The sequence below is a fragment of the Rhinichthys klamathensis genome, unplaced genomic scaffold (genome assembly GCF_029890125.1).
Source record: "Rhinichthys klamathensis goyatoka isolate OS25496 unplaced genomic scaffold, OSU_Roscu_1.1 h1tg000120l_1, whole genome shotgun sequence".
Classification (NCBI taxonomy): domain Eukaryota; kingdom Metazoa; phylum Chordata; class Actinopteri; order Cypriniformes; family Leuciscidae; genus Rhinichthys; species Rhinichthys klamathensis.
In genome coordinates, this window is record NW_026606657.1 from 897,626 (window position 1) to 916,654 (window position 19,029).

Here is a 19,029-nt window from a genome sequence, read left to right on the forward strand (position 1 = left end):
GTGTGTGTGTGTGTCTGTTCTGCTAACATCCCTCCCGTGCTGTTAACACTGACATTATCAGACGAAGGATGCAAGCTATTCTGACAATTTTAGCTATTGTAAAACCAAATTTATTATTTTTTGTCTTTAGACTAATGAAGCACAATGCATTTTAATGCAGACTAACTCAATACCATTTTTAGCTACCCTAAGAGGCAGCATAATAATGCTTTACATTATAATGCTATACATTACAAACCTTTCGCATTGGTTTTGGAGCCGAGCTAAATGTCCCCGTGAGCGTTAGACTTTTTTTTAGTTGTTAGACGAGTAACTATGAAGACATGCATTTGTTCTGGATGTGATCCATGAGAAATAGGTTAGCTAATCCAAGATCCTTCTGTTTAAATCATTTTGCTACAACAATGAGGCGCGTTCAACACGAGCGAGAGAGCGTAACTTCCTCTCGACATGCCAAGTGAAAAGAAACATCAAGCAATCAATATTCATAGTGTTGAAAACACACTGACGGCAGAGAGGAAAACTTGCACAGGCTTTTATTCCCGCAGAATTGTTTTTAGCCCTGAGCCAACAAGTAATGTGTGTCCAATTAATGTCGAAAGCATTACCTGTGGTTCCTCTTTCCAGACCGGCTCCGTACGCAGTGACGAGTCCGGCATCCCCGATCTGTCCTGGTTCTCCCACACGGACCTGGAACGGACTGCCAGGGATGTGTGTCCCGTTGAACTTCACGTCGATGAGGTGGACGCCGTTCTCCCGCGGGATGAAACGGATGGCGTACTTGTCTAGAAAACAAAGAGTATATTAACCAGAGAACCAAAAGAAGAATTAATGACAATAATGGCAGTCAGGGTCTCGATTCACAACGTATATTATATACCTATTTCTATATTTCCTCAAGTATAAGTTAAGACAACTCGCTCTCCTAGCACAATGTCCAACGTTAACATGCAATTCATCATTTCTGGGTTTTTGTTATAACTAGAATACAAGATGCTTGTTACATGAAAAACTTCATTAACTATATTAACTACATGAGTTAACATGAACAATGGAAATAGTTCTAAAGCATTTATTAATGTTAATATCGACAATCTAATACATTATTAAAATGAAAAGTTGTATCGGTTCATACCTGAGCTGACATGAACTAATAATGAACCGTTAAATCAAAACTAACAAACAAATCGCTCATTGTAATTTAATGCATTAATAATTGGACTTTATTGTAGTGTTATCAAACACAGTTGTATATTAAAGTCAGAATGAAAACCCCTTCACAAACCATTTTACTTTCAGAAAACATTTCCGAGTGGAATGTCATGCATAATGGGTTGTAAATGCAGTTTCATGTTCAAATAATAATAAAGTCCTTTCACTTTTAGTTATACCAGAAAACGATTTAATGCGTGAAACGCATCATATCCAGATATGAGAGGCTGTTGAAGAGTGTATAAGCTCATGATCATGTCACCTTGCTCTAGTTCAGACACCACACACTCCTCCAGCGCTCCGGACGGACTGTGAACTTTGGCATCGATGTCGCCCTTCGCCCCGTTCAGACGCACTGCGAACGATGTGGGCTGGTTCACCTTCAGACCCGACTCCTACATTAGTGAACCAACATTTAGACCTGCATATGGAGCCAGTGCATTCTGGGAAAGACTGTTGATGCACATACACTGCCGTTCAAAAGTTTGGGGTCGGTACGTTTTTTTCATGCTTTTTCTGTTCATAAAGGCTGAATTTATTTGATAAAAATAGTTTAAAAAAGAGAAATATTACAATTAAAAGAACTGTTTTTAGTGTCACATGATCCTTCAGAAATCACTTGATTTGCTGCTCACAAAACATTTCTGATTATCAATGTTGAAAACTGTTTAATATTTACGATTCTATAATGAAAAGTAAAAAACAGCAATTATTTCAAATAAGAATCTTTTGTAATATAAATGTCTTTGCTGTCAACTTGATCAATTTAATGCATTCTTGCTGAATATAAGTATTAAATTCTTTCACATAAATCTAATTTTTTTTTACTGACCCCAAACTTATGGTACAGTATAAAAGGTATATTGTTATACATTTTAAATGTGCATAATCCTAAAAAATAAAAATAAAAAGCAACAACAACAACAAAAAAACAATAAAATGCTTAACATGACATGTTTAGATATTGCTAATCTGACCTGGCCTCACCTAAGATCAGCTAAAGCTGAGAGAGAGAGATTTGACAATTTGACAACAGAGAAAATGAGAACTAAAGGGTTTGCTAAACTACAGGGAATTATGGGATGCGGTTGGATGGAGGTTTCTAGCAGTCGGTGTCGTCTTCCTCTCTCGGCTTCAACTGATCTTACTGTGAGCTTTACAACGGTTGAGTCTGTTAAAAGCCTTTAAATGAAACACAAGAGAAACACCAGAACAGCCACAGAAAGATGAGTGATGTCCGACAGCTATTCAAAGAGGAGTTCGCTGGAGAAATCTGACAACATTAAGCCATCATATATGTGCACTTCTGATGCGAAGCCTAGTCTAAAAGTAGACGGCAACATCATGCTGCCTTCTAAGATACCTCGTTTGAGCCAAATTCAAAGCATCTTCTGTTTCTTTCACCCTCGCTGAGACTTGATATAGTGGACTGGATTATCAAAACGCTCAGAATCTATCAAGCATATAATAAGGACTGATTTAGATATAGGTGGTTAAGCAGGATGTATTTTTATTTAGATGAGTTTAAAAGTATGGGGTCTGAAAGATTTTTTTTCTTTTAGAATGAAATTAATACTTTTATTCAGCAAGAATGCATTAAATTGATCAAAAATGACAGTAAAGACGTTGTTACAAAAGATTTATATTTCAAATAAATGCTGTTTTTTAAAAAAACTTTTATTCAAAGAATCCTGATGTTTCCAAAAAAATATTAATATTTTCTACATTAATAATGTTAAGCATCAAATCATCATATTAGAATGATTTCTGAAGTATCATGTGACACTGAAGACTGGAGTAAGGATGCTTGATCACAGGAATAAATTAAATTTTAAATTATATTACAATAGAAACCAGTCATTTTTCACAAAATTATGGTTTTGATTAAATAAATGTAGTGTTGGTGAGCAGAAGAGACTTCTTAAAAAAATAAATAAAATAATTGTACAGACTCCAAACTCTGCACTTCATATGAAAAGCTCTATGTGTGTTGCTAGCTATGAAGAACATCTAATTTCACACAAATACGAGTTTCATTAGAACTGAGCTGCCTATGTAGTCAGCGATGTAGCTCACTAGTATGCATGTTAACTGCTGTATACATATTTAAGGGAAAGTATGTGTCGTTACATAGAAAACTTCCATATCAAGTGAAGTTTCACAGTTTTCCACTGTAAAAGTTTGAGAACTGAATAGCTGTGGACATGAATCTGTGTGTCGATGTTTCCTCATGTCTCACCTGAAGACTGGCAACAGTGAGTCGACGGGCATCGCCTTCGGGAGCGCACACGGGAACCAGGAACGGGCTGTCGGGAATGTGCTCGTCGTTGAACTTTATAGACACTTCGTAGTCGCCTGCAAAGAGTTTCGAGATAAGTTACTGCGGTATCTTACGGAGAATCTGCATTAAATCAAGCGATACAAGATTTTAAAAGGAGCACAGGACAGAAAGGCATTGGTCAAGTGTGTGTGTGTGTGTGTGTGTAAATATACCAGGTTCTTGAGCTACATAGGAGACGCCACATGATCCATCCTTCCTTTCCTCAAATGAGATTTCTGCACGACTGGGACCCTCGACAGCGATGGACAGCCCGCCAGCGCCCGCCTCTCGCGTCCACACGTTAAACTCAGCTACACCAGATCAGAACATTATTAGATCTATAAAAACACTTTTGGGTCACCAGCAGTGTTATTTACAGGTCACGAACACGGTCGTAATTCAACAGAAAATAAACAAATGCATTATATTTGCAGAATGAAAAATGAAACCTTAAAATGGTCCATTACAATTTTTTTCAAGATGACATTTTAATATATTCTCCACCCCTTTAATAATTTATTAAATTAAATATTAAAAATAAATGTGAAATTAAAAGTAGTATAATATTTTTATAAAAATGTTATCACTATAAATAAACATCTGGTGAGTAAGTAATTCAATATTTCTTTATGGAGTTTATGGTAAAAAAAACAACAACATTTTTCTCAAAATGACAAGATATTCTAAATTTTTTAATTAAAATATTAAAATAAAATGTAAAGTTAAATTATGCAGAAATTGTAGGCATTGTATAAAATTTTACACACACATTACAACACATTCTGTATTAAGCAAAGTTTTTTATATATATTTTTTGGACATGACATTTAAATATATTTTCCACGCTTTTAAAAAAAAAACTAGAATTAAAATGATTAAAATATTGGTAAAATTAAATTAAATAACAGGCAGTACAACAAATACTACCTTAATGTATTGTAACCACATTTATAATCTTTTTAAAATGTATACATTTTTTATTTCATTTAGACATCTCCTTTTGTGTTCAACTGAATAAAAATAGTAATTTGAGTAAATAACAGTTAAACTTTTTTTTTTTTTTTTACTTTTATGGAGTTAAAAGAACTGAGCCAGAGATTCTTTTCATGATTGCATTTTAAATATATTTTTTATCCTTTTCCACCTTTTTGACCTAAAATGAAAATTAAAGTATTAAAATAAATTTTAAATTAGATTCAAATTAAACTACAGACAATACTACAAGTACTACCATAATGTACAACATGCTTTTATAATGCATAGGCAACACTTTAGTTTAGGGTCCAATCCTCACTATTACAGTAAGTTGTTGCTTATTATCATGCTTATTACTAGAATATTGGCTGTTTATTAGTACTTATAAAGCACATATTAATGCTTTATTCTGCATGACCATATTCTACATCCCTTAATCCGACCCAATACCTAAACGTAACTACCTAACTAAGCAGTAATTAGGAGTTTGAGGCAAAAGTCATAGCTAATAGATAGTTAATAATGCGAATTGGACCCTAATCTAAAGTGTGACCACATTTTAGTAAACATTTTGTCTGTAGATACCTGGCACGCTCGCCTCGGCCTTCTCCAGACCCGGACCCCCCGCCCGCACCTTGTGGGCTCCACCTTCTCCCAGCGGACCCACGGTGAACTGGAAGGGGCTTCCCGGCACATGCTGCGCGCGGTACTTCACGCTGACCGTGTGAACGCCCATCTCATGAGGCACGAAGCGCACGCAGTACGTGTGGTTTCCCACACACACGATCTCAGCCGCTTCTGTGGCTCCCGACGGGCTGGTGACCTGCGCAGACACGTCCTGAATGTCGATTTCTGGGGAGAACAGAGCAGAAGGATTCTTGGGAGAGCTGAATGGAGAGAGAGAGAGCGCGTTTTCTCAAGAGAGATGATGATGATGCTTACAGCACTCAGGTTTATTAAAGGAATAAAAGGAAAAGGCTAACAAATGGAAAAGGAAATGGTAACAATTTACAATAAGGATCCATTTGTTAACATTAGTTAACTACACGAGTTAACATGAACTAACAATAAAAAAATAAAAATAAACACTATCGGTCAAACGTTTGGAACAATGATTTTTTTGTTTTGAGAGAATTTTTTTAGTAAAAAAAAATATATTTTAACATGTTTTCAAAAAATAAAATTTATTCCTGTGATCAAAGCTGAATTTTCAGCATCATTACTCCAGTCTTCAGTGTCACATGATCCTTCAGAAATCACTCTAATATGCTGATTTGATGCTTAATTAAAATAGAAAAAAGAAATTGAAAACAGTTATTTTAATTTAATAAAATTGCACTGTTTGGCTATTTTTGGTTAAATAAATGCAGCTTTGGTGAGCAGAAGAGACTTCTTTTAAAAACATTTAAAATAAAAAAATCTTAATTTGTTCCAAACTTTGACCAGTAACACAAAAACAAAAAAACAAGAAAAAAAGAGAAGCATTTATTAAACTTAGTTCAATGTAATGGGGGGAGAACAAAAACATTTTTTATCATTTTATAGATTAAGTTAAAAAATCTTGTTGAATTTTATAGAAAAGGTACATCATCTTCACCAAAGTGATTTGAACGGACTTGATGTCATAATTACAACTCGTAAATATGGACTTCCCAGGAACACTTGAATGCACTAATTTCAACATTTACTAATACATAATTAAGTTGAATCTGTTAATATTTATTGGACCTGAGCTAAAATGAACTAACAAACAGTTGTATTTTTATCAACTAAAATGCAAAATGTTAATGCATTAACTAATGTTAAAGGGATAGTTCACCCAAAAATGTAAACTCTCCCTCATGTTGTTCAACCCCGTAAGACTTTCGTTCATCTTCAGAACACAAATTAAGATATTTTTGATTAAATCTGAGAGCTGGATCACTCCTCCATAGGCTTCTTAAGGGATCGAAACTGGCCGGCCCAGAAAAGTTATGAAAGACATCGTTAAAATAGTCCGAGTGACTACAGCGGCTCAACCTTAAGTTTATCAAGCGACGAGAATACTTTCTGTGCGCAAAAAAACAAACAAAAATAACGACTTTATTCAATTATTCATTTCCTTCTCTGTGGGCCGTGAGATTTCACGTAGTGTAACAGCGCAGCGCTTCTGTGTTGTATGTCACACGCATCACACACATGATCAGCGTCGGCCAATAGTGAGCCTACGTGTGACGTACAACACAGAAGCGCTGCGCTGTTACACTACGTGAAATCTCACAGCCCACAGAGAAGGAAATGAATAATTGAATAAAGTCGTTATTTTTGTTTGTTTTTTGCGCACAGAAAGTATTCTCGTCGCTTGATAAACTTAAGATTGAGCCACTGTAGTCACTCGGACTATTTTAACGATGTCTTTCATAACTTTTGGGCCGGCCAGTTTCGATCCCTTAAGAAGCCTATGGAGGAGTGATCCAGCTCTCAGATTTAATCAAAAATATCTTAGTTTGTGTTCAGAAGATGAACGAAAGTCTTACGGGGTTGAACAACATGAGGGAGAGTAATTACTGACAGAGTTTACATTTTGGGGTGAACTAACCCTTTAACTTATGGGATCTTTTTGTAAATCAGTACTGTCATCTGTATGACTTTCTTTACACCATGCAGCACAAAAAGCCCAACAGCAGCATGAACATTTGGCTTATGTTCCACAATAGAAATAAAGGTTTGCAACATGACGATGTGTAAATAACATGAACATTTGATGGAGTTGTGATGAGCATAAAAAGCAGCGCTCGTTCATGCAAACACATCAAGAGCAGCGCGTTCTGCCAACCTCGTCGTCCACATGCCCCGCGCTTACAACGCACCCTCCAGCCCTCCAGAGGGCCTTCTCAGGGGTGCCGTGCCAATCCGGCTGACCCGCACTCGGCCCATGGTGAAGCGTGTTGACCTCAGAGGGCCCGCCTGACCTTTGACCCCGAGCCAAAGAGAGCAGTGGGAGCGATAGACGCCGCGTGAGAGCAACTCACGAGCCAAAGCCAGAAGAAACCAGGTCACTGAAAGCCGTAGACGCAGAAGAAAAAGACAAGGAAGAAAAAGAGGAAAGATAAAGGACAGAACAGGTCAGAAAAACAGTAAAGTGGGGAAAAGGTAGAATAGGAAAAGCATTGGGCCTTTTATAAAACACAAGTACGATCAAATTTGATCCTAAATACCACGGATTTTATCCTACATCAAAAGTGAGGAACAAATTGGGATTTATTAAAAGCAGAAACTGATGTGAAAATGTTCATATACCAGTGATTCAATTAATTTAACATCGATTATGAACATGTAGATTAATCACAATAGGCATTTATATATTGGTACTTTACAATAAGGTTCCATTTGTTTGCATTAGTTAACAAGAACTAACAATGAATAATACTTAATATCAAGTTAAAAATGTACTAATGTAGGGATGCTGATTCTCTGGATTGTTTTAAGAAACTTCTTAAGACACATCTTTTTAGTCAAGCTTTCAATTTATAATTGTATTACTTTGTTGTACTTTAACTATTTATTTATTTATTTTATCCTCATGTTTGATTGTTTTGTTCTGTACTGTAGCGCTTTGAGTCTGAGAAAGGCGCATTACAAATAAAATATATTATTATTATTATTATTATAACTACTAATACATTATTAAAATGAATATAAATTTAAACATGTACTAATACATTATTAAAATGAATATAAAGTTAAAAATGTACTAATACATTATTAAAATGAATATAAAGTTAAAAATGTACTAATACATTATTAAAATCAAAAGTTGTATCTGTTAATATTACTTAATTGACCTGAGCTGACATGAACTAATAATGTATTTTTATTATCTAACATTAACACTGAGCACTACATTTGTTACAGTATTTATTCATCTTTGTTAATGATTAACTAATGGGACCTTAATGTAACATGTTACCAGTATTTGATATATTTGCAAATGAGCAACAATTTGAACTGCTCTGTAACTAAAATAAACGGAGCAATTCCAATGCTTGAGCCCTAATGAACATTTATGAACATTTTTGTGCATGCAGACATTTTATAAATCCGTCATAGGACCAGTTTAGGATCATTATACGCACGTCTATATGAATGAGGACCCATGTCTGATTTTTGGCCATTTATACACGTTATTTCCGCTCTTTATGTCTGACCTCATACACACTCTTGAAATGTTCTTGTGAGAGGCCCAACAGTGAGTGAATGAGCTCCAGTGACGATCTGTGTGTCCTGGATTAGATCAGCGCTAACATGACATCATTAACCAGGACAAATCACATATGGAAGTCGTCTGCACGATCCAGGTCTGAATATTAATCACCCAACCAAAGGCCTATTCACACCAAAAGTGACGCGTTCTTTAATGTCAAATACAAACCACCGCTAAACATTAACGCCAATGTTGTCATTTTCTAAAATAGAAGTGGCAGTCTCTTATTGTTTGTTTTTTATTTGAGCAAAATACATTTACGTGTGAAAGGTATTAAAAAAATGCATAATGGTAAATTCACATCTATTAAACCTCAATCTAACCCTCATAAGGTATCTTATTAAATTGTTTAATTTATTAAAATAATTTGTGGAGAAGTTAAAAAATAAATAAATTGAAAACCAAAACCAAACAAAATCTCGTATCTATCATTTATCAGATTGGATTAAAAGAAATGTATTAAGAAAATGTATAAAAAATAAAATAAGATTGTTTTAACGTTAAAATAAATAATTACTTATTATTTAAAAAAATAAAGAATAAAATAAAATTCACATCTAGTGTGAAACATTTTTGCATTTTAAACTCATTTTTGAACTGCCTTTTGGTCTCTTCTAAAGAATATTGTCATGCACTAGTAAATGACTAACATCTTTGTTTAAAAAATAAAGTTTGTGCTTGTTCGCATTACTATTCAAACACTATGAAGAGAAAATTGTCCTGTCCCACAAAAAGATATTTCAGACTACACCGAGACCCTACTGGAAGTGCAGTATTAGCTAACTTTATCCCAACATCAAATCGCCTCAGCGTTTCCCTCAAGACTAGCTAGCATTAGCGCAGCACGTAGCACAGACACACGACACTGACTCGATCAGCAACATCTGCGCCAGTCTGAGGGGAAATCAGACCTCAAGCCACGTCCAAGTTCAATACGTTCAGCTTCACCTGCATATGATGCCGTGTTTCAGAGAGCCATGTGTTTTTACTCACGTATGGAGACTCGATGCTTTAATGCATGACGTGAGCCAGCAAACAACTGCACATCCATTTGTTTCGTGCTTTTTTTGGCTGGCGTTCCTGTCAGAGATTGAGCTACAGCGTATTAAACAAGCCTATAAACCAAGCCTTGACATAAAGTGGCTGAAATGATAAATAATTCACGGCTAATGCACATTAAAACTCCAATCTCGGATTCGAAGATGAATCATCATGTGGATAGATGTCCGCTTGACTTGATATGAAGTGTAAAGGTTATAGCTGTATATCTGGGAACTTTCATACCTGGGATCTTTAGGTTGAGATCACACACACTTCCAACACTAGAGACGGACGCTGCTTTCTGCCGGCGAGTGATGCTCTCGCGGATACGACCTTCTCCGGTCACCCGAACGCTGAACGGACTTCCTGCAAACACAGACATGCAACAAAAATAAGTCACAATGACGGGAGTAACATGCTAGAAGTCTCTTCAGCTCACCAAGACGGCTTTTATTTGATCAAAAATACAGTAAAAATGTGAAATATTATTACAGTTTAAAATGGCTGTTTTCTGTGTGAATATATTGTAAAATGTAATTTATTCCAGTGATCAAAGCTTGAATTTTTAACATCGTTACTCCAGTCTTAAATGTCACATGATCCTTCAGAAATCATTCTAATATGCTGATTTGCTCCTCAAGAAACATTTATGATTATTATCAATGTTCAAAAGTTTCTTTTTTTTCAGGATTTGATGAATAGAAATGGAAAAAAAGAACCGTTTATTTGAAATCGAAATCTTTTGTAACATAATACACAGTTGTAATAGGAAATGTACAGTATATACACTGTGCAATACGCTTACAACTCCATTTTGAATATCGTCTTTTGCCAAATAATGTGTAAACAAGATGTACGCCATATTTGGACCACAATATAAAACCTATAGAAGTTTTGAGCATGCGAGTCTCTCACCAGGGACGTGCTCTTCTGCAAACCTGATGGACACGATGTAGGTGCCCGGCTCACTCGGACAATATGAGACGCCACACGTGCCGTCCTCCATGTCTTCTGTCTGTATGTCCACCTTACTGGGACCCTCAATGGCCAACGCCAAACCTCCATAACCTGTGAACACACAGTTATGCCATTCAGGATCACCATAGACCAGTGTTTCCCAACCCTGTTCCTGGACACACACCAACACTACACATTCTGCATGTCTCCCTCATCTGACCCAAACACGTCTGGTCCTGGAGGCTCTGCTAACGTTGAATCAGGTGTGTTTGATTAGAGAGTTTGGGAATGTGTAGTGTTGGTGTGTCTCCAGGAACAGCGCTGGGAAACACTGGATTACATGCATTAACATTAATAAACAAATGCTAACTGGATGCATGAGAAATAAAAGCATTTTATTGTACAAGACAAGTTAAAAAGTGTGTGACATACTTTATATGAAGGACTAATTGTATAAATATTTAAGTTCTTTGGGTAAGTGGGAATAATTTGCCGCTGTGGTACCAATTAAGAGCCCAATTTCCACCTTTGAGCCACTTTACACAACCTGTTTGGATTATATTCTTAGCAATTAAGTGAATAGGAGAGCTTGAAAAAACATCATTAAGGGCCAGACGTTTTAGCAGACGAGGTTTATTTAGCGCTTATGTCGTTCGGTTAGGCGGGTTAGACTGAACAGAAGTCAAGCTCTACGTTTAATGTTAATATCTTTGTTATGAAGGAAAAATGCGAGAGGAACCTCACACATTCTGTAAAGTGATTTTTATAACCTCAAACCCTTCAAGACAAGAGTGAATCAGTGCTGAGGAATGAAGAGGATCTACGTCAGCTCACATTTAAAGCCTCTTATTTGTGGGAAATGTTTATATCACCTGCTTTTGGGAGAGACGTTGCTATGAAGTTGCTCAGTGAAAACAGCCCACTCTCAAATCTATGATATTTCGTTCTCTACATATGCCTCAAGCTGGGGTTAAGGACTTAAATGTAATGTAATGAATGAAAGCTATTTATATATAATAATAATAATAACAATAATACGTCAACAACTATTATTATTAATACATTATCAAATTAAATGCAGATAAAGATAATTATACAGATAAAGATAATAACATTATTTGTATTAAATAGATATCATATAATAATGTGAGTTTATATTATAAAATTATATAATAGTAAATAATTATGATAATATTGTTTTATATTACAATATTATAATTATATATTAGTTATTAAATGATACAAATTATAATATCAAACAAATTAAATACAGATAATTATACAGATAAAGATAATAACATTATTTGTATTAAATAGATATCATTATAATGTGAGTTTACATTATAAAATATAAAACATTATATCATAATTATTTACTAATACAATATTATAATTATAATTTGTATTTAATAACTAATATATAATACATACGCTGTTGTTATTAAATATAATAATACTATAATTCTATATTATATAATATTAATTATTTATTTAATTATAATTATAAGACATGATTTAGTATTATAATATTAGAAATAGATATTATATATTGTTAATAAATAAGACAAAGATAATAATAATAATAATAATAATAATATAATAGTTATTAAATAAAGATAAAAAATGAACAATAGCTATTAATATTATAATACATAAAAATTATTATTATTACATAAATATATTGTATTATTATAATAAACTATAATGTAAGTTTATATAACAATAGTAATAATAAAAATAATTAAAAATCTATTTTAGTTTTTAAATAAATAATAAAAGATGAAATAAATAAAATGAAATAAATAATAAAAGCTTTATATATACATATATATATATATATATAAAAAGATAAAAATCAATCAATCTCTCTCTCACCAGCTTCCCTTGTGTCCACCACAAAGTCGGACATCTCGAAGGTGTTTCCCTCCACCAGCCCCTGTCCGAAGACCTTGACTCGGCTGGCGTCTCCGATCTCAGACTGGACCACCATGATGGTGATGGGGCTGTTAGGGACATGCTGTCCGTTCTTCTTGATGCTCACCAGGTGCTCCCCAACTTCTCTCGGGATGAAGGAAATGCCTGAAGAAGAAATGACCAACCACATGTCATCCAAAACGAAATTCATAGCTTGCAAAAAGAATGAGTGAACCGATCCCAGACGTACCGATGTGGTTGTTGGGTTGTCTCTTGAGCAAACACGGCTCGTCGCGGCCGGAAGGGGCTTTGATGCTCGCGCTGAGAAGACTCAGATCCGTCTCGGTGATATCCAGAGAGAAATCTGCAGCGGAGCCCAGCTTCACCTGGGACTTCCTCTTATTGTCTTCTGCAAAGTCAAGTCACTTTATTTATTTTTATTTATTTACACAACACAGATTGTTACAAAGCAGCTTCACAGTAACAAACAGATAAAATAATGGCAAAACTTACAATAAGGTTCATTAGTTAACATGAATTAATAATGAACTATGCTTCTACAGCATTCTTCAACATTTATTAATACATCATTAAAATCAAGAGTTGTATGTTAACATTAGTTAATCCACTGTGAACTAACTTGAACAAACTATGAAAAACTATTTGCCAAGACTATTTTACAGTGTCCTTGTTACATATACTTACCATAGTAATAACAATAAATTATGCATAATTACATGCAACTAACCCTCAACCAAACCCTAACCCTATAGAAAAGTACATGTAGTTGCTTAATATTACCCAGTACTTAAATATATAATTACACTGTAACAATGACCCCTTAAAATAAAGTGTAACCATGTATTTTTATTAACTAACGTTAACAAAGATTAACATATGTATTGCTAATTATTTAATACATTAACTACAGTTAACCAATGAACCTTATGTAAACGTTACCAAAATAATCGACACAACCGAGACAAAATTCATCAAATATGAGACAAATTCAAATTATGCTTTTAAAAAGCAAAATCAGGTAAAAAAAAGTCACGTTCTAACGAGAGACGTCAAGCAAACTAGCAGACGAGACGTGTACCTGTGACCCTGGCGGTGAAGGGGCTTCCAGCGATGTGCTTGTCATTGTAGCGGACGAGTATGTTGTAGTCTCCAGGGAGTGTGGGCAGGTACGAGACACTGCAAGTGCCGTCTTTGTTGTCCACACAGCTGATCTCAGCCTTCGACGGACCTTCAATGGCCAAATCCAGTCCGCCTGGGGCAAAACACCAAATTATCATGTTTTCTAGGCAGAGTTTTCTGGCCAACATTAATGGGTAATACTTTTCAATAAGGTTCATTAGTTAACTACATTAGTTAGCATGAACTGCACGTACACAGCATTTATTAATCTTTGTTAATGTTAATTTCAACATGTACTAATACTTTATTAAAATCTTGTTGACGTTAGTTAATGCACTGTGAACTTACATGAACAAACAACGAACGGCTGTATTTTTATTAACTAACGTTAAAGGGATAGTTCACCCAAAAATGTAAACTGTCAGTAATTACTCGCCCTCATGTTGTTCAACCCCGTAAGACTTTCGTTCATCTTCAGGACACAAATTAAGATATTTTTAATTAAATCTGAGAGCTGGATCACTCCTCCATAGGCTTCTTAAGGGATCGAAACTGGCCGGCCCAAAAGTTATGAAAGACATCGTTAAAATAGTCCGAGTGACTACAGCGGCTCAACCTTAAGTTTATCAAGCGACGAGAATACTTTTTGTGCGCAAAAAACAAACAAAAATAACGACTTTATTCAACTATTCATTTCCTTCTCTGTGGGCCTCGAGTGAGTTCACGTAGTGTAACAGCGCAGCGCTTCTGGGTTGTACGTCACACGTAGGCTCACTATTGGCCGACGCTGGTCATGCGTGTGATGTGTGTGACGTACAACCCAGAAGCGCTGCGCTGTTACACTACGTGAACTCACTCGAGGCCCACAGAGAAGGAAATGAATAGTTGAATAAAGTCGTTATTTTTGTTTGTTTTTTTCGCACAAAAAGTATTCTCGTCGCTTGATAAACTTAAGGTTGAGCCACTGTAGTCACTCGGACTATTTTAACGATGTCTTTCATAACTTTTCTGGGCCGGCCAGTTTCGATCCCTTAAGAAGCCTATGGAGGAGTGATCCAGCTCTCAGATTTAATAAAAAATATCTTCATTTGTGTTCTGAAGATGAACGAAAGTCTTACGGGGTTGAACAACATGAGGGAGAGTAATTACTGACAGAGTTTTCATTTTGGGGTGAACTAACCCTTTAACAAAGATGAACAAATACAGTAACAAATGTATTGCTCATGGTTAGGTCATGTTAGTTAATATTGTGAAGTGTTAGCACACACCTTCAGAAGCATCTTCAGTGTAGATGGTGAACATGGCGGTTTTATTGGTGGTCCCGTAGACCAGGCCCGGTCCATATGCGGTCACATTAGGGCTGTTTGTGTTGTTGACGTAGAACTGCAGAGGGCTCTCTGAGAAAACATGCAACGCATTCAATACGATGGCAGAAAACACACATACAACAGAATGGAAACATAATGAGGCAGAGCAGCTGGTGAACACGAGCGTTTGGAGAATTATAAATTACGAATACATCTGAGAGGTGTTTTTGTTCTGAAATGCATCTTATACTTTTAAAACATTTTATATATGGTTTTATTTTCTTTTGATTTTGTGGTGAAAAATTACCTGGACCGTTTTCATGCAATTCACACAGAAATCTGGAGCATTTTTTTTAAATACGTATACATTAAATATATAAACTAATTTGCCTTTGTTTTGTTTGTCTTTGTGTTTGTGAATATTTGCAAACATACAACAAAATAAAACATACATAAGAAAACCCACAATTTTTTTTTTTTAAATCCAGAGCAATAAAATGAATTAAAACAAAACCTGGTTATAAATATAATGGGCAGTATTGTTGTATATACTATGCATATTTTAATACAATTAATATATATATATATATATATTATATATATAAATGCATTAACAATGAGCTTGTATAAACATTGTTTTAAATAGTATATACAACAATACTAGCAGTAGTGAAAAATCTATGTCATTTTAATACATAAAAAAAATTAATAAAAAAAACCTAGGAATAGTGAAAAATCAATTCAAACAATGTTAATACAAGCTCATTGTTAATGCTAACAGGATATCCTCATGGAGCTTTAGACACTCCTAACAATAATAATTCAACTCTATAACACATTCTTCCTGCCTTACATGGAGAAACAAATCCATCGGATGAGGCTCGACTATCACATTAATGTGATGTTTACTGCGGTTACTGATGGCACTGGACCAGCGACTGGAAAACATGAAACTCCAGCCATAAAACAAGCACCTACATGAGGATCTGTACCCAACACACACCAGCTCCAAACACAGATTCCTCACGCCTGACGTCAGCCTTGAGATCTTTCACCACGCTAAATAAATCAGCACAACTGAGTTTGTGTCCGCCCTCGGTCAACTTAAATCTCTTCAAAAGGTGAAGCCTTCTCAACCTTCACACACACGGATCTCTGGGACAACGAAAGGCCTTAAAACAAATCCTGACAGCACATCAGTCAGATGAGATGAATTACTCTCATGCATGCTTAGGTTCCAGTAGGCAGTATTAAAGAGTTTGTTCACAGAAAAATGTCTTTTTGAACCCATATTACTAACTTTCATCAGCACAAAACGAGATGTTTAGCAGAACGTTCAAGCTCTTTCATAAAACAAAAGGTCACCATATGCTTTTATTATATGGAAATTGCAGCAAGAACACTTCAAAAGAAACTAACAACATTAATGGTTCATAAATGACATGAAGGTGAGCGTGTGTGTGTGTGTGAAACTGATTTGATGGTGTGCTGTGGTCCTGGACTCTGACCTGGGATGTGTGAGCCGTTGTATTTAATGTGCATTTCATGAAGTCCAGCCTCTGTGGGCGAGAACTTCACTGTGACCGTCCCGTCTTTGTTGTCGATTATCTCAGGCTGAGCGGTTTTACCTGACGGCATGTGAACCTCACCTGGAGGACAAACATTAAGTGTTCGGTTTATGCTTTTTGAACAAATATCACTGCAGATTTAGAGGAAATCACTAGTATGAAACGCTTTATGAGTGACATGTTCATGATTACATTTCAAAAGTTGAAAAATGTATATATTTAGACATGCACAGAAACATACAAACATTTGAGAAAAAATTACAACCATTTTTAGGAGCATTAAGATTTCACATTTTTATGTTTGCATAATTTAAGAATAATGTGAATAAATAAATATTGTACTGCCTTTGAAATTATGATGATTCAAGTAAATAATTTCTTTTTTTCCCCTCCTCATTACAGTAATAAGAATTTAGGGGGAAATTTTGCTTAGTTTACAAGAGTTTCATAATGAAAAATATCTTAATCCAAAAATATGCTTGATTTTTTTTGTGGGGGGAGGGTGAAATATGACCCTGACATGAATCGTGTTTAAAGATCTGCATTGAGCAGCACAAAACCCCTTAAGTTAAGAATACCCTTAGTGAAAATGTGTTTGAATTTAACTCATGAGTAGCTAATAAGGGTTTTCTTTAAAGGGTGTCTTTTGAAATCTCTCACCTGTGATTGCCCCCTTCTTAAACGTAAAGGGAATCACCATATCGAAAGGTCTGTATCCCGTCCCGTTCACACTGTTCGCAGGGATATACGCGCCATCTGTAACCTGTGAGGCGGCGAGGAGAAATGAGAGTAAATGAGAGCGGACGGTGCAAACGCATCCGTTAGAACTGCCTGTCAAACATTTCCATGTTTAGTCAAGTCTGTGCGATCCATTCTGAAAGCAAGAGCGCTGTGGACGAGAAAAGACATTAACAGCCCAGTGATTCAGCCACAGCAGAAGACAAACGTGTGTTAGACACGAAACAGAGGAAGACGAGACTGTGATCGGCCCCCCAGCACAGCTGACAAAGCAAAGCGGCCTGGAAAAGAGAATGATAAAGGAGGAAAAATCCCCAAACCGTGGTAAACATCTCAGAAATAAAGAAAATGATTGTGTGCATTGAATGAAACATGTTGAGACATCATCTAATATGAGCCCTGCACAGAGAGATGACACAAGGAAGGAGCATTACTGATAAATGACTCCTGATTTCACCTGGAGGGAATGAGGTAACCACTATGAGAAGAATTACAACTGTGTGTTAAGTTTAAGTAGACATTAATAGATCTGTACCAAACACAAAAGCTCCCAATCAGACTATAGGAGCTAAAATATGCTCTCTAAGATGCTTCATTTCAAAGCGTCCTTAGTATAGAAGGCAATGCCAGAGTGACAACGATCGTTAAAAACAAGTTAAGTTAAATTAAACCCAATTTTTGTGTTACATACACTACTGGTGTTTGGGGTCGGTAAGAATTTGTTTTTGTTTTGAAAGAAGTCTATTCTGCTCACAAAGGCTGCATTTTTTAAAATCAAAAATACATAAAAATAGTGAAACTACAATTGAAAAAAAAAACGTTTTTCTGTTTTAATAAATTTAAAGTATAATGTATTCCTGTGATCAAAGCTGAATTTTTAAATTCATTACTCCTGTCACATGATTATTCAGAAATCAGTGTAATATGTGGATTTGCTGCTCAAGAAATATTTCTTCCCATTATCAATATTGAATACAGTCGTGCTGCTTAATATCGACCCCGAAACCTTTGAACGGTATAGTGTATGTTCAGAGTTGTACAGGTCTGCTTTGTGGTTTTCTTAAAGTTTACGCAGGCAGAAAGCAGCAGCACACGAACCGCATAATGGTCCTGAGGTTAATGTCAGAATAATGAGCAATTTAAAACTGGTGTTCAATCCAAACAAAACTATGTCGGTCTAAACACTCAGGCGTCGAGTTTCCCTCTGCTTCTGTCATCAATGAAACGCACTAGTGGGAAAACCAGAGTGTGTGTGTTCAAGACTAATCAACGAGAGGAGGAAATAGAGACCGATGAGCCATGAATAACCATTCCAACCATTTCCTGCAAAAAAAAAAACGATTCTTGGTTGGTCAAAAACGAGGAAGAACTGAACAGAAACCCTTGGCCAACACAAACAAGAAGCACAAAGAGGAGACAGGGTGGTGTGTGTGTGTTCAGGAAGCTGGAGGTCAGTGCAAAGGCTGGAAGAGAGCGAACGGTGACGGGAGTGTGTGACTGGGGTGAGACGCGTGTGTCTTTGTACCCAGGGCTGGAAGCCGACGCCTGGCGCTGTCTTTTGCTGTTGGACTGACTGCTGCTGCATCATGGGAACTTCATCTGTTGCCTGAGGAA

General features: G+C 35.8%; 1 protein-coding gene across 2 annotated transcripts in view; it reads right to left on the minus strand.

Moving 5' to 3' along the window:
- Positions 1 to 19,029, minus strand: part of LOC130088537 (filamin-B) — a 49,341-nt gene that overhangs the window by 3,103 nt on the left and 27,209 nt on the right. Inside the window, exons 28-41 of one of the 2 annotated variants that reach the window (XM_056255343.1) lie at positions 18,941 to 19,021; positions 17,338 to 17,440; positions 16,618 to 16,758; positions 15,071 to 15,199; positions 13,762 to 13,935; positions 12,913 to 13,071; positions 12,624 to 12,827; positions 10,707 to 10,859; positions 10,035 to 10,157; positions 5,093 to 5,359; positions 3,706 to 3,843; positions 3,452 to 3,567; positions 1,475 to 1,607; positions 609 to 785 (exon numbers count right to left, since the gene is read on the minus strand). In XM_056255343.1, the coding sequence (XP_056111318.1) occupies positions 609 to 785; positions 1,475 to 1,607; positions 3,452 to 3,567; positions 3,706 to 3,843; positions 5,093 to 5,359; positions 10,035 to 10,157; positions 10,707 to 10,859; positions 12,624 to 12,827; positions 12,913 to 13,071; positions 13,762 to 13,935; positions 15,071 to 15,199; positions 16,618 to 16,758; positions 17,338 to 17,440; positions 18,941 to 19,021 (2,098 nt within the window). The remainder of the gene's footprint in view (positions 1 to 608; positions 786 to 1,474; positions 1,608 to 3,451; positions 3,568 to 3,705; positions 3,844 to 5,092; positions 5,360 to 10,034; positions 10,158 to 10,706; positions 10,860 to 12,623; positions 12,828 to 12,912; positions 13,072 to 13,761; positions 13,936 to 15,070; positions 15,200 to 16,617; positions 16,759 to 17,337; positions 17,441 to 18,940; positions 19,022 to 19,029) is intronic. The other variant, XM_056255344.1, reaches the window with a different exon arrangement.